This window comes from Engraulis encrasicolus, chromosome 7 (assembly GCF_034702125.1).
Source record: "Engraulis encrasicolus isolate BLACKSEA-1 chromosome 7, IST_EnEncr_1.0, whole genome shotgun sequence".
Taxonomy (NCBI): domain Eukaryota; kingdom Metazoa; phylum Chordata; class Actinopteri; order Clupeiformes; family Engraulidae; genus Engraulis; species Engraulis encrasicolus.
In genome coordinates this window covers 18,581,015-18,597,616 of record NC_085863.1, presented here as the reverse complement: position 1 = coordinate 18,597,616, position 16,602 = coordinate 18,581,015, and the positions used below count along the sequence as shown (strand labels likewise).

Below are 16,602 nucleotides of genomic sequence, written 5' to 3'. Positions count from 1 at the left end.
ATATTTATTTGGTGTGCTCTTGGCTATGCAGCCATGTAGGCACAGCAAGTCTGCGTGTTAAACATTCTGGTCCCACTGACCATCCACCTCGCAGGTACGTCCTGTCATTGCTCAATTCACCTGGACCACCTTGTGGCAGGCCGAGGAATAGCAGGGAAAGAACAAACGGACATGCCAAAACAGAAATCGGGCGATCACATAACCTCCTGGCGGAGGTAAAAATCCAAATACAGCTTATTGGACATGATCTCCATAGTTGTATCGAGAACAACTTAAACTTATAACTAATGATCATTTTCACTGAGATGTCTAATTTCAGGAGAGGGGGCTAATGATATCGTCCTCAACTGTATAAGCAAGATGGCTATGGGCTCATATGAAACCACATTAAGGTAATACTAGACTTACCGGTACATGTTTGTAAGGTATTGGATCATCTCTGAATGTATTTATGAATAGGTAAAAACTCAAAACATCCCAAAGCAGCAAACCTGAATAATATCTTCATCCATCTTCATCGGGCAGTCATGGGTGAGCGGTTAGGGCGTCAGAGTTGCATCCCAGAGGTTGCGGGTTCGACACCCGACCCGCCAGGTTGGTGGGGGGAGTAATCAACCAGTGCTCTCCCCCATCCTCCTCCATGACTGAGGTACCCTGAGCATGGTACCGTCCCACCGCACTGCTCCCTATGGGGCGCCACTGAGGGCTGCCCCCTTGCACGGGTGAGGCATAAATGCAATTTCGTTGTGTGCAGTGTTCACTTGTGTGCTGTGTCACAATGACAATGGGAGTTGGAGTTTCCCAATGGGCTTTCACTTTCACTAGGGATGCACCCATACCACTTTTTTGAAAACCGATACAAGTACGAGTACATTAATGTGTGTACTTGCCAATACCGAGTACCGAGTACCGATACCGATACCTTTTACCACCAAAATACAATGAAAATAAATGCATGGCCTTGTTTTTTTCCACCTGTGATATTTTTATTGTCCATTTCCATGTAGATTTATATGTTAGTAAATGTATGAGGTGGCACTTTTTTCCATGCTGCTTTCAAGTCCACAGAACGTGACAAGATTTTGCATTGTTTTGTGTAATAGCAGTATCGTTCCTGGTATCGGCAAGTGCTTGACGAGTACGAGTATAATGAGCAGTATCGGGTGCCAATACCGATACCAGTATCGGTATCGGTGCACCCCTAATCTTTATTTTATATTTTTCCACTTAAATTGAGGAATATCAATCATAGCCATTCAAAATTCAGCAAGTAATTGCACATTCATGCTTGGATTTCAGTTATCTCCAAAAACACGGTTGCATAATAGCATTAGCTTGACCATTTTTTCTGCCATTGTATATCAAGCTGTATATTACTATTAACTTGTTTCAGGTTCTAGGTGTACCAACATTCCGTCCAGATACGAGATTTGTCAAAACATGGGAGATGGTCATAATTTGGTGCATGACCGTATCAGTATTTTTGGAAATTTGGGTGATCACATTTGCATATAACTTGGACACAGCAGGTATGCATATTTTTCTGAATGTTATATGGTGATGTGTTTTTCTGTTTTGCCTGCCAGGCGCCAGGTGTCGTTATTATGAACATTATTGCCTAGAGCTGCTGTCATTTTACAATATCACATTTTAGCCAATGTTTTCTTAAGACATTTGCTAGTCCATCATTTTGAGGTGGATTACAGATATCAAAAACACTGACTGTAAATGGCAAGCAAAAAAGGCAAATTTGTAGGGCTGCGGATGGGTGATTTGATCGTGCACTTTTGAGTAAAAGCATGAAAATCGGTACACATATCCTTCTTGATATGCTGATTAATGTTAGCGTTGGAGGCGTCGCAAAAAATGCATCGTTTTCAAGATGGCCGCCAAATCCAATATGGCCGACCCATATTAATGAATCTACCTGACACTTTGTAGTAAAAGCATGAAAATCGGTACACATAACCTTCTTGATATGCTGATTAACATTAGCATTGGAGGCGTCATGAAAAATGTATTAATTTTCAAGATGGCCGCCAAATCCAATATGGCCAATTCATATTTATGAATCTACCTATCTACCTAACACTTGGTAGTAAAGGCATGAAAATCGGTACACATATCCATCTTGATATGCTGATTAAGTTTAGCGTTGGAGGCGTTGCGCAAAATTCATCGTTTTCAAGATGGCCGCCAAATCCAATAAGACCGACCCATATTAATGAATCTACCTGAGACTTGGTAGTAAAAGCATGAAAATCGGTCCACATATCCTGATTAACATTAGCATTGGAGGAGTCACAAAAAAGTCATCGTTTTCAAGATGGCCGCCAAATCCAATATGACCAACCCATATTAATGAATCTACCTGACACTTGGTGGTAAAAGCATGAAAATCGGTACACATGTCCTTGATATGCTGATTAATATTAGCATTGGAGGCGTCGCGGGGAAAAAAACATTGTTTTCAAGATGGCCGACAAATCAAATATGGCCAGCCCATATTAACTACCTGGTAATTTGTGGTAAAAGCATGACAATTGGTACACATGGTTACTTCTTTACATTAGATGTTTATTCATATTAGGGGCCATGAACAAAAATCAAATATGACTGACCCATATTGCAATACAATACATTGCAATATGTATTTATGTAGCACAGTATCACAACTATGAAGTTTACTCAAAGCGCTTTGAAAAAAGACATACACGCATACATACACATTCACACACCAGCTGTGCGCAGTGAGCAGACTGCCGTACGGCACCGGTTGTCACGCGAGACACAGACACAGACACAGACACAGACACAGACAGACAGACACACACATACACACACACACGCCAAATCTTCACATCATTATCCTGGTCTAGAAATGAATCCTAATACTGTACATGTAAACTTTTCACTCAAGTTATATTTTACATACCCTGAGTTGACTTTTTGATGGCCATCATGTTCCAACTGTGCCATTCACCATTTATTCAAAGTTTATGTCAATCTTTTAATTAGGCATTATTGGCAGTTTGATTGATGTTGGCCATAGTATATACCATAACCTGTGAAATCCTACTACTTAACACAATTGTTCTGATCTGAAATGTAGCATGGATTCCATCCCTCAGTGAGGGTACCAGATCTTGGGGTGCAATCAGGAGAAAGAGTAGGGGTGTAAAGGCGATGGCTGCAGTTTGTTTGAATAGATACAACTGACATGATTGGATATGGGCTACACATATGCCAAATACCACATTCTTAACGACCTATAAACTGCCATGGGCAATCGTAAATCACAACTTTACTATGAGAAATTGCATAACCACCAGATTATATCACTTGTGAGATCAACTTGTGTTAACCAGGCAAGATATAAGCTTACCATACAACTTGCATTGGGTGCAGGATTGCAGTTTGTTTGAAAACTGCAATCTAGAAGCAGCTAGAAGTAGTCATCAACAATTAGTTTCTTTGAAGTAAGCAATCATAAAAATGTCCATGAATTAACAAATCAAGTTAACTTTCTGTCTAGCAATCTTGAAATCCTGGCCCTTTTGGAATTTGTACAAGGCCTATGCAGTTATCACTAAGCGCTAGAGGTGCTGTACATCCCACAAGCCCCTCAAAAGGATTTGTACATAACACTACTGCCGTATTACCTATTTGAGGCCTCAAGAATGCAATCAGTGTACCGATTGAAGAGTATTAGCAGAGAACATTTCATACATATCTGTCCATCTGTACAAAACCTATAATGCAAACAAAGTCAACAATCTTCAAAGTGTAAGGCTTTAACACTTCAATTCATGTACCTATTATAGAGTGGTAGAACACAAGAGGTGGTGCAAACCCTTGCACCTATTCTAAAGTTATCACATTGCAGAAAATAATCTATTGTGGTGGTGGCAGACACAGTTTGGGCAAAACCATAACATATGCATCACTTCATTTGATAACATGCCAATAATGTTTAATCATTTTCAATGGTATTTTGTGAGTGTTAATTATATGCAATGCCAAAATATTTTTGTAGAAAAATATGTATTTTCTTATAAACACTATCTTAGTTGGCCATTTTGAAAATGTGTTTTTTCCCTCAATTTCTAATATTAATGAGCACATCACGAAGTAAATGTGCACCAGTTTCCATGGTTTTACTAAAAGTGCCTGAAGGATTTATTAAAATGCGTTTGCCATATTTGATTTGGCAGCCATCTTGAAATGTAAACTTTTTTGCAAAGTATCAAGTTCTTTTATCAATCAAAATATTTTAAAAAAAGTAACTGCACAAATTTCCATGCCTTTACTACAAACTGTCAGGTAGCTTCATTAATATGGGTTGGCCATAATGGATGTGGCGGCCATCTTGAAAATACAGCATTTTTAGCAATGCCTCCAATGGTAATATTTATCAGCATAAGAAGAATGATATATGTACCAATTTGCATGCCTTTAATATCAAGTGTCAGGTAGATTCATTAATATGGGTAGGCCATATTGGATTTGGCGGCCATCTTGAAAATGCTAAATTTTTCACAACGCCTCCAATGCTAATATTAATCAGCATATCAAGAATGATATATGTACCAATTTTCATGCTTTTAATACCAAGTGTCAGGTAGATTCATTAATATGGGTCGGCCATACTGGATTTGGCGGCCATCTTGAAAACAATGCATTTTTCGCTACATTTCCAATGCTAATATTAATCAGCATATCAAGAAGGATATGTGTACCGATTTTCATGCTTTTACTACCAAATATCAGGTAGATTCATTAATATGGGTCGGCCATATTGAATTTGGCGGCCATCTTGAAAACGATGAATTTTTCGCGACGCCTCCAACGCTAACATTAATCAGCATATCAAGAAGGATATGTGTACCGATTTTCATGCTTTTACTCAAAAGTGCACGATGAGGCCCTTTTGTGTGTCCCATCCGCTGGACTACTAGCGATTATTTTAATATTCGTCTAATCTATAGATCCAGTGATGATAAGTCACAAAAAGAGACTTGCTCCAACCTCTCCCAGCATGTGCCTGTGTGTAAACAAACCTTCCTGGCCTCCAGCGCAGGAAAGTGAGAAAATTCGTACAGCTCACAATGAGCTTTAAATCGTGACAGTAGCTTATTTACTCCAAGATTCAACGTCCAATTCATATGTGCTGGGCAATTATAGGTTTCAATAAAGTGATTACATTTAAGGCATGCATGAAATTAGATGAGATGACTACTAGTCGACAATGAAATTGTTGTCGACAATTTTTTACAGTCTATTAGTCGACGATTATCGACTAATCGTTGCAGCCCTACAAATTTGTTCTGAAGTATTGAAAACCTGAAACCTCAAAACACCTACAGCAACTTTGTAATATAGAGATTTACCTTTGACACCCCTGATTTATAATGTTTAAACTTAAGTATTGGATTCTTTAACAAGGATTTTATTGAAGATTGTTGGCAAACATACTGTATACTAATTTATTAAATATACTGTTTACTAGTGTAGTAGGTAATAGCAGTGCCTTTATTGTGTCAGTCTATTTGTAGGTCACAGAGCTGGTTGTTAACATAAAATATTGAAATGGTTCAAACATTGTAGATGGCTCTGAATAGCAAGAAAAACAACCCTATGTTGTGATAAAAATGTATCATGACTCTTTGTTTGAATGGATAATTTGTCCAGTGAACAGATTTTTGTCATGTAGCTAAAAGCCTCAAATGTCGGGGCATCTACATTTTTTTAGATTGCCTTTTTACATATTCAGTGCAATCCAGCAGTTTGAATAATGTACTGTATATTGCAGAATGTGGATAAGAAGATAGATTTTGTGTATTAATTATTGTCAATTATTGTGAATAAATTATTATTATTTTTATGTTGCAGGGTTCTACTACAAGGGTTGGGAACTATTTTTTCTTGTTGTCTGCGTGCTAATTGATGTTGTTGCAATAATTGACATATTTATCACTCTTCGCATAGAAATAATGACAAAAGATGGTAAAGTACTTCTTAGTCATCTCTTTTCAAATTTCACTGTTCCTGTTCCTGAATGTTAGTAATTTTGCATTTTGCTGCATCGTTATTTACCACCAATTTCATATAAATTTCATGGTAATAATAGTTTTTTTTCACATATTGCAAGTACAGTTACAGTTGAGGACGATATTATTAGCCCCCCTCCTGAAATTACACATCCATGTTGATTTCTCAATCAGAATGACTATTATTAATACATTTATTTTATTCTGGAGACAAATACACTATGAGGATTATGTCCAATAAGTTGAATTTGGATTTTTCTATTGTTACAATGAGTGTAAACAAAAAAATGGTAAAAAATGGCAAAGACAAAGTTATTAGCCCCCCTGATCATTAATAGTCAATACGGTCCCATTTATGAACCAAAACCAATGATACAGAATAGAGGGGATAACCCCTGAAGTAGGGGGTTGTAGATAATAATAGTATCGATGCATTGATCCTATGGCCTGCCATCGAATCGCATCGTATGGTGGGACATTAAGTATCGAAAAGTATCGAATCGCTGACCCCTGCCCAATGCCCTAGTTGTTAATTGTGCAACATAATAGAAGTGGAAAAAGTAATTGGAAAACAATCGAATTGAACTGAAGCGTATCGTACCGTGGGGCATTCTTAAAGGAGCACTTCTACCAATTTCAATATGCTGTTGTATTGCTCACGCTACCCTTCACTTGTCAGTACCCGATGATGCTGCATTTTTTGACTCGGCCCTTTCCGAGATCTGAGCTATTCTAACGGGGGCAGATATTGTTTACATTTTTAAAAATCTTAACATAGGCCTACTCCAAATATTTTCCCAAAAGGTATCGCTGTTTGCTTGTTGTCTGCTGATGTTGCATAACCTTTTGGATGTTTTGGGAATAAATCAGGATGTTTTTTTTTTAAATGTAAACAAACTATTTTACCATTACAATGACGATCTCGGAAAAGGCTGAATTTAAAATAATAATAATTTTTTAAAAAATCCCTGGTCCTGACAAGTCCAGGGTAGTGTGAGCATTACAACTGCATGTTGAAATTGGCTGAAGTTATCCTTTAACTTTGGTTTCAACTTTGGTCTACAATATATTTAGCAGTAATTCTGTAAAATGTGAATGCTTTTTCACAAACCTCAAAGATATAGCAATATTTTTTTTACAGAAATCCCTATTATTTTTAGTTTGGCAGAATGAACCCCATTCTTGGTTATTTTGTCAGTATAATAGTAGATGTGTCAACAGAGACGGTAACATGATCCAGTGATTTCTATGTCTTCAGCTGACCCTATATGAATATTTTAACCTCTTTAAGGACTTAAGGAAGCCCGGGCATGGGTCTGGACTCTGGATTGCTGGGCATACATCTAAATAAGTTCAGAGGTTCCGCAAAGATGCTAAAACCATGATAGTGGAATTGCCTGCTCAGAGTCCATTCCTCAATCCTGTTGAGAGACTGTGGCAAATGTCTATGCTCAGCATCCATGCCATTTGGAGCAGCTAGAATAATTTGCAATGGTGAAATGGGCTAAAATCACTAGGAAGGCATGTGCCAGCCTAGTTAACAACTAATCAAAGAGCCTGTTGTCAATTCTGGTTCATAAATGGCGTTGTATTCACTATTATGATCAGGGGGCTAATAATTTTGTCCTTGTCATTTTTGCCCTTTTTTAACTTAAACGTGTTGTTACAATTTTAAAAATATTTTCCATAGTGTAGTTGTATCCAGAATAGCATAGCCTTGTTAGTAATGGTGATCATTTTCACTGGGAAATGGAGAGAGATGTCTAATTTCAGGAGGGGGGCTAATAATGTCCTCCTCAACTGAAATACCATGTAATTTCCATACAATTTCCTAGCTTCATGGGACTGACTGACACACACAGTTGTTCTACAACTTCAAATTGAGATTGACTGATTGATTATTACTATAATCTACATGTATATATTTTAAACGATTATTACCATGATTGTTTACCATCGTAAATAATGGTGTTATTTACCCTGCTATCTATTTTGGAAGCATATCAATTGTTGTTTTTAATGACCATGGTGACTAATAGCACCAGACAACATTGTGTTTTGTCATGTTAGAGTTTGACTTATGGTACTATTTCATTGTGCTTCCTTCCTCATAAACCCTTTACAGGTTATTTGTCTGATTTTAAAAGTATATTCAACGCCTATTGGAGATCAAGAAATTTACACTTTGACATCTTGGCTATATTCCCTTCTGACTTCTTTGCCTTTCTTTACACGGGAGAATATCTATGGAGACACTTGCCTATTTTCAGAGTAAATCGCCTCATCTGGATTCGTAAGGTAAGATTTAACAAAACAACAGATGCAACTATTGTGTAAGGCCTGTATGTGTAATTATCACTAGTCTGTGGTGAGTGAGCCGTGACTGACTGTGCCCTCCCAGGCAGAAAGTCAAGCAGTTTTTAAACAGACTTTCACTTGAGCACAATCCTTATTCTTGTGATGTAGTAATGGCCAAGATATTAGGTTCTACTAATGTAAAATATATATTATGTATTATACAATTATAATATATACCTGTATGTTAGAATTATAATGTACTTACAAATCTGCATAAATGTGAGGGGTGTACTCACTTATGTGACATACTGTAGTGGTCACAGTGCACTGAGGTTTTCAGTGCATAGTGTCATGGGAAAGTTTGAGCACAATGCACTGTGCCCTCACTGGAAGTGACGGCTGAGCATAGCATTAGCTCGCCAAAATATCAGTTAGCTACTTTTAACATTGCACAGCGTCTCGTTTACATTTCCTTCACCCCAAAGGGCAACTATCACACATACAATACTTGGCTTGGCCCCTTTTGAAAAGGTTCGTGTCTCAGCAATGTTAATTACAGAGTTAGGAGACTGTTGGCCACACTCTTCTACTGAATTGAACGCTGGAATTTCTTCCGTTTCACTGTCAACATGGCGTCTGTTTAGTGCATGCAGTGCCCATCGTTAAAGCACTGCGTTTTTCGCCATTGTTAGGGGATCATCTGGGCGCTTTCAGTGCACTGACTCAACCGAAATTTTAAGCATGAGTGCCCTAGTATGCACTCAAACATAGTGCTCGAAGTGCACAAGTGCGTGGATTGAGACACAGGGACTATTTGTTCCACCTTCTGATGAGGGTGTACAAACTTTTCCTCCCAATGCATACCTGCAAACTTGACCAAATGCAGGCATGAGCATGAATGAGCATGTGTCATGTGTGCACATAATGTATGCCCTATAAAAGTTTATTTTTCATAGATCACCAACCTCAGACAAAGCTGAAAAATAAGTGACATTTTGTGCAGCATCACATGCTACTAAAGGACAGCTTTTTGGCAAATGTTTCTGTTCAGTTGAAAGACTTGCTTTCTTAACGATAGACTTTCTATTGTTTCAGATTTACTTACATTTCAAAAGAAGAGAGAAGGACCTTGAAAATAACCTATTTGTGCAAAGAACTGCAAAGTGTATTTTTTTCCTGATTTTGTCGCTACATGTTTGCGCTGGGTGTTTGTACGTCACAGGATGCAGAGAAAGACGGTAAGATCCACAGCTCACCTCTGGGCTACACAATTCTGTTTGTCAAGTAAGTGTCCCATGGGGTCATGGAATTCTTGTAATATCAGGGAAATTCAGTAGAGGTTGTTCCAGTAAGGCAAAGCAATATGACCATTTTGCTTGCACAGGCAGGTGTTATCAGGGACTTCAACAGTATATAGCCTGACAACAGTTATCCCATAACTGAAATAACAACCCAATGACAACCTCTATTGAATCTGTATGGCAGCATCTGGGAGCATGCTAAGTATCATGAAATGCCCTAGCCTCCATCCTACGAACTGCCAAGAGACTTGGCTCCCAACTATGTCTGACAACTGTTTTCTATGGAGGGATGTTGAGCAGTAGGATTTGGCCGATCAACCCTCCCTAGAAAACAGCCAATAAGCGAAGAGACAGGTTGGTGGGGGCGAAAGGGGGAGGAGGCTCGTGACGATGACGTAAACGCCTGCGCTATGTTGTTGTTGAGTAACTGTCTGCGATTGGGTGAGAGCTGTTCAATCATTTCAAACCAGAACTGAGTGCAAACTTCCCGCTTCCTGCAATCACGCCAGGTCAAACAACCTCCAGACCATGAATACGAAATGAAATGGTAGTGTTATGGTATGGTCAGGACCAGGCTAGAAATGCCCTGCATAGAAGATGGTTAAGCTTCCCTTGGTAGTACATAGTCCAGTCAATCAAGCATTTGACATGGAACAAATTGCAATAGTTATCATTCCACGTTTTCTGTAATCCCTATATTTAAATAAATGACATTAAAAATATACCAATTTATATTTGTTGGAGCATGTTAGACTCAAATTACTCACAAGACAACCGTGTCGTTCGTTCCATAACTTTTAATGAACTGAACTTCCACACCCCCCGGTGGACTATATCGAGCCCCAAAACATTTTCACAATGAAAGTCTGTGGGCTGCTAAAGGAAATGCAAATAACAAATAGTTAACAAGCTTATTTTTTTCTTTAAAAAAAAAAACAGGTGTTTAAGTAAGGATCTTCACAGTTTTCCAGGCACCTAAAAGGAAACAAAAAAGGTTAGTTGCTCAAAAAGGATATATTTAAGTGTCCCATTTATTTAAGCTCCCATTGTCCATCATTTAGTGCTTTCAGCAGCTGGTACGCTGATGCACCCTTTTTGGTCAGACAGTCCGCAAGTTGTTCCTTTGTGTTGCTCAATAGCACATGCTCAATCCTCTGCATTTGGAGGAGTTCTTTGATGCTGCTCATTTCCAGGCGGAGTCTTTTCTCAGAAACGGACTTGGTGGACTTCAGTGCATCAGCCAAAGAATGATTGTCGGTTACGCCGGTGATGGGTGGTGAGTGTTCAGTGCCACCTGTTGTCAATTCAGAGAACAGCATTGCCAGAAAAACGGCATTGTCAATTCCATCAGACATTGCTAATGTTTCTGCAGCCAGGGTACTTCGCACAACCCTTTTCACTCTCTTTGACTGCCAGGCCAAGGGTGAAAACTTTCCATCTTCTCCCATCAAAACGATCAGATGGGCACCTTGACTGCCTCCATCTGGAAGATTTCCAAAAGAGGCGTCACTGAACATTACGAGTTTGAGAGCATGATCATTTCCCAAATGTTGAAAGGTAAGCATAACTTTCTTAGATTTTAGCTTGCATACTATTCTGTTTGCCTCATTAATTGTTTGCACGGTTGCATTCTTGAGTTTAGAGGCCAGGTTGCTGGCATCAAGCAGGACATCTGGCCTGCTCTGTCTCGCTACCCAGAGAATTTGACCTATCTTTGACCGAAGTTGGTCTTTCTCATCAAAGGGCAGAGTCTTGTTGCACAGCCCGTGAAGGCGACAGGTGTATGGGTTGCATGTGCTGAATGTAATTCTCCTGATGGACTTGCACAGTTTGCTTCACAGTCACAAAGTCCATTCCCACATAGCAGAAGCTATCATGCTCCTCACGGCCAACTTGAAAAACAGACCTGAGATGAGGTATCATTGTTCTGGAGAAACTTTCTGTGCCTCCCCACATGAAGTCATCTACATGGCAGGCAAGTATCCCGGTCACATTGCAGTTTGTGTCAGTCCAGTAGAAAACGGCAGGATCGACCTTTGATATTTTTCCTCCTGCTTCCAGCACTATCTCCTTCACTTTGTTGTACCAGTACAGTGAGGCATCTGCCAAACCATACACACACCTTTTGACCTTCCATAATGTTCCTTTGCAGGCTGCCTCCGGGGGGGGCCTGATGTATATGTCACGTGACAGTTCGATTCCCTGTAGGAAAGCCGCTTTTATGTCCATGGAATGGAGTGTCCATTGCTTTTGGCAGATTACAGCTAAAAGTAGTCGGAGGGCTCTTCTGTAGTCGGGGAATCTTTCTGTAATTCTGCTACTTTGAACTCTTCAAACCCTCTTGCCACTAGCCTTGCTTTTGGTACTTCACCAGCAGGTGTCTCCTTCAGGGTACATACCCATCGTGTGCTAATGCTCTTCTGACCTTCATCTTGCACAGTTTCAAACACATTGTTATCTCTCCAATTTTTCAACTCTTCTTGCTTTGCATGGTCAAATGACACTTCTTTTGTTATCAACACATCTTCACTGTTATTAGTGGCATCAACACTGGGCTCTACCTGAAGGTTTTCCAATTGTGATACATCAACTGAATCTGTCTTGCCCTTAACACTGTTTGCTTCAATTAACCGTATGTTGTACCAACTTCTGTATTTGCCTTTGCCCTGCTCGGCCAAGAACTTCGGCTCTGTGTACAGTGCCACTGCGATGATCTTTGTAGTTCAAAACTTGTCCACTTCTCAGATTAGCTTCAATTCTGTGCTCCACATCAGGTTCTGTCTCTGTGCCCGTATTGTTTTGATCTTGCTCTGTCTGCCCTTGTGTCGATACTCCTGCCTCTGTGTCTTTGTCAGCATCAGTGCAATTTCCAGGATTTTCATCATCAGTTGACTCTGCATTTCTGTTCGTGGCATGTTCATCACTTTCATTCCTAATTTTCATAAGCCTGAGATAGTGTACTCTAACACAGGTGCTTCCATGTCTGACAAACACCACTGCTCCATCTTGACCCAATCACAACTCCTGGTCCTTTCCATTCTGGACAGTCCACTCTCTTGTAATACACCTTCTCACCCATTTCATATCGCTCATCTGTATTTCGTAGCTGCTTGCGCAGAGCTCTTATTCTTTCTAAACACTCTGCCTCTGTAAATGCCTTTCTGGCTGTGTGCAATGCAGAGATGTGTGTCGCTACACACTCACTTTTTGTGGTTCCTTCCAGGGCAGGTGGCTTGTCTGTCAGCACAGAGGGCAGGTTAGGATTCTGTCCAAACACTAGCTGATGAGGACTATAGCCGTGGACATTTTGCATGGTATTCTTTGCCATAAGTGCCCAATCCAATGCAGTGTCCCAGTCACAGTTGTTAGTTGTCTTGACTTTCATAATGATCTCAGTGAGCGTTTGATTGTGTCTCTCTATTAATCCATTGCTCCAGGGGCTGTATCCAGCAGTTGTTTTCACTTCAATGTTGAAGTTCTCCGCCATATCTCTGACCTCCTCATTGTTAAACTCTCCTCCATTGTCACTGAATCATTTTTGAGGTGGGCCATGGATGCTTATCCAGTCATGTATGAAGTGTTTCACAATTTCCGATCCTTTCTTTGTGGTCAAAACGCTTCCTGCGCTGAATCTTGTGAACTGGTCAATAATGTGAAGATACCAGAGACCTGGCTCTAGTTCATGGAGGTCTACTGCCACAGTCTCATTGTGCTGAGACGCTAATGGAAGGCCAACAGCAGGCCTCGGTTTCATCTTGCTGTGTTTCTGACAGGTTTCACAGTCTGTCACTATTCTCTGAAGAATGGCATCACATTCAGCATATTTGTTTCCTGAGCTTAACAGAAGCCTCTGTAGTTTGTCGGCAGAGGCATGACCAAACTGTCTATGAAGTTTCAAAAGAATCTTTTTCTTCTCTGCTGTATTCATGTTTTCTGATATGGTCAGTATTTCTTCATCTCTGTACTCACATGGTGTGGCATCCTCGGACTCAGTTGATACTTGTATGAGTACGCGGTCATTGACTTGAATGGCTTTGCTGTCTTTATCCATAATATTCACACAGTAATGGCCAGAGCTTGTGAAGTCCAGTTTTACAGGTTGTTTGAACATCACTGCGCTGTCATTTTTCATATCGAGAACAGTTTCTGCCCTTTTCATGGATGCTTTACTCAAAAGCAGTGGAATCTTGGCAGGAACGACTTCAGTCTCAATTTTGCACTTGTTTTGGCCTATTTTTGCAGGAATTTTTAGCTTTCTGGTAGATTGGACAACATTACCGTCTCCAAATTTAAATGGCCTACTACTTTGTTGTTCTGAGTTCTTCAGATTTTGTCTCTCAATTTTGCTTAGGCCTGTAATGTAACTTTCCAGCCATTCCTCACCACACACAGTACATGTGCATGCTGTGTCTATTACTGCAGAGCCATAACATTCTGTCAACAGAATTTCAGCTGCAGTGGGCGATTCTTTTGTAAAGAGAGTGATATTGCACTCTTCAGTGTTTTCAGTACAGTCATCTGTGATTTTCACCTTTTCACTTTTGTGCGGGCAGTCTTTGGCCCAATGGAATGTACTCTGACAAACGGCACATTTTGATCTGCGTCCATATCTGTCCAAGGGGTTAGCTGCTCACCTTGTCTTGGCCACGCCTTTCCCCCCTGTCGTTTCGATTCTGTCGTTACATATGCAGCCTCCTGATTTATTCCCATTGTCTGACCAGACGCTTTCCCTCCCAAAATCCTTTTCAGCGCCAATTTCATTTCTTTGAAACTTAAATCTGAACACGCCGTCAAAGCTAACTGTCTGTCTTTAACTTCCAAGCACGCAGTATCCAGTAACTTAAACGCCAACACGGCATCAGGCAGTTCCATTTTGTACTTTCGCATTCGCGCATAACGCTGTTCAAATTCAATTATGAAGTCCGCCATGGACACACTATTATCTCTCGCTAGCTTATCAAAGTTTGAATACGCATCGTATGTTTGGTCCTTTTCCTCAACTAAGAACAAACCGTCAAGTTTTTCCAGTAGCGTAGTCATGCCAGTATCTTTGTTGAGGTCATCCACAGGTATCTCCATCGCCATTTCTCGGGCTCTTCCCGTTAGTCCCAAAGCCACTGCAAGCGCTTGTTTCTTCTTTGTAAGGTCCGTGACTCTAATCCACATATCCAATTCATTCTTCCAGCTTTCGTACGGCTTCCCTTCATCGAAGGTCGTCGGGTTTTTATAATTAGCAGCCATCCTCTGCTACCATGTTAGACTCAAATTACTCACAAGACAACCGTGTCGTTCGTTCCATAACTTTTAATGAACTGAACTTCCACACCCCCCGGTGGACTATATCGAGCCCCAAAACATTTTCACAATGAAAGTCTGTGGGCTGCTAAAGGAAATGCAAATAACAAATAGTTAACAGAGCATACTTTTTTTCAAGTTCAAAGTTCAAGTACATTTTTACATGTTTGTCACTCACGCCACTGTCGCACAGCAGCAGAGCGCGCGCCTCTGCACTTCCTCCAAATAATACATTAGAAAATGATGTAGCCACCAATACGACTGTTCAATTGATACAGTGGAATCCGCTTATAGTGGTCACGTTTGTCCGAGCCAATTTGAACACTGTAAGCGGTTGATTACTAAAACCGAATTTGTATTATTTCACCTCTTTTTTGTCTCTACCTGTCTGGCAAAAATGAGCGCTGAGAAAGACGAGGCTTATATGCATTTCAAAGCATAGACCACGCACGGGTCGTCATCTCTTATGATGTCAAATAAGTTTGTAAAGTTCCCATTCCACAAACGTTTTCTGGCGAGTTTCTGCACAGTGTGATTCAGGTTATGCATGCAAAACGCCGCTAGACTGGACACTTGAAATTGCTACACCGATAAATAACACACTGTTGCATAGCCTGCTTTACAGTAGTAGCCTAGCCTACAACGTGATTTTTTTTGACACAGTTTAAAAAAGCCACGCTAAGAACTGGTTGGAATTGGGAAAGTCGCGCTGGGCTTGCTGGCATAGGAGAGATGAGAAGGGCGAGGGGGAGTGGGAGGGACTCGTGGGGAGACGCAGCCTGGAGCAGTTTAAACACAAGGTAGCCTCCTGAGGAATGCCAAGCTTCGCCGAAACATCTCGTTGGCTCGTTTTTGGTAATTTTTCATACGTCTCGAAGAGCCTATGTTTTTCATTCCCAGAATATGAGAGCCATGATTCACGTGCTTGCTGCCCGGTGTCAACTCGTTAGGCTACGTTGGCTAGCGAGACAGAAGCATGTGTGCACAGCCTCATCACCAGAGAGCTTCTATGTAATGTAAACAGGTTGCGTCCCCACTCACTAGTCGAGCCATGCCTGCAGTTCACTGGGGTGCTGTCGGGAGAGCGCAGCCCATTCACTGTATGGAGTTTGCACTCCTCGGTTGGCGCCCCTAGAGTAGGCTACAGTAGGCTACCACCCGGAAAAGTGGCGAGTGGAGTCTCGCGCAGTAAACCTCTCTGGCATAGGGCAGAAGCAGACGTCGAGAAAGGAATCGCGGGAGTAAAAAAATAAATAGGCCTACATGTAGCTACACGGAGCTTTTCAATAATTTTTGCACATGTTTACATTCATAAAATGACAAAAATTGACATTATAAGATTAGATAAGATAACATTATGATCACTGTAAACGAATTATTTAAACAGCATTTGTATAGAAATGATTCTGTCCCAAGCTTTTTGATCTATATAAGCGGTTGATTACTATATCCGTGACCACTATAAGCGGATTCCACTGTATTAGATTCAGAACTATTTGTAAATCTAGACCTACTACATTTACCGACTATCTGATTTGGCCATGGCGAAGTTGTCCCTCTATTGCCTTTCATTAAAGCATTGTTCATATCGCTATAGCCTCAGGCATCGCTTACAAACTCCTTTCTTGAAACAAAAAGTATGCGAATAGCGTGTTTGT

General features: G+C 40.4%; 1 protein-coding gene across 2 annotated transcripts in view; it reads left to right on the top strand.

The window, feature by feature from the left end:
* Positions 1-16,602, top strand: part of LOC134452536 (uncharacterized) — an 86,067-nt gene that overhangs the window by 13,403 nt on the left and 56,062 nt on the right. For both annotated transcript variants that reach the window (XM_063202985.1, XM_063202986.1), the window contains 4 exons: positions 1,394-1,529; positions 5,893-6,006; positions 8,176-8,348; positions 9,444-9,586. In XM_063202985.1, the coding sequence (XP_063059055.1) occupies positions 1,394-1,529; positions 5,893-6,006; positions 8,176-8,348; positions 9,444-9,586 (566 nt within the window). The remainder of the gene's footprint in view (positions 1-1,393; positions 1,530-5,892; positions 6,007-8,175; positions 8,349-9,443; positions 9,587-16,602) is intronic.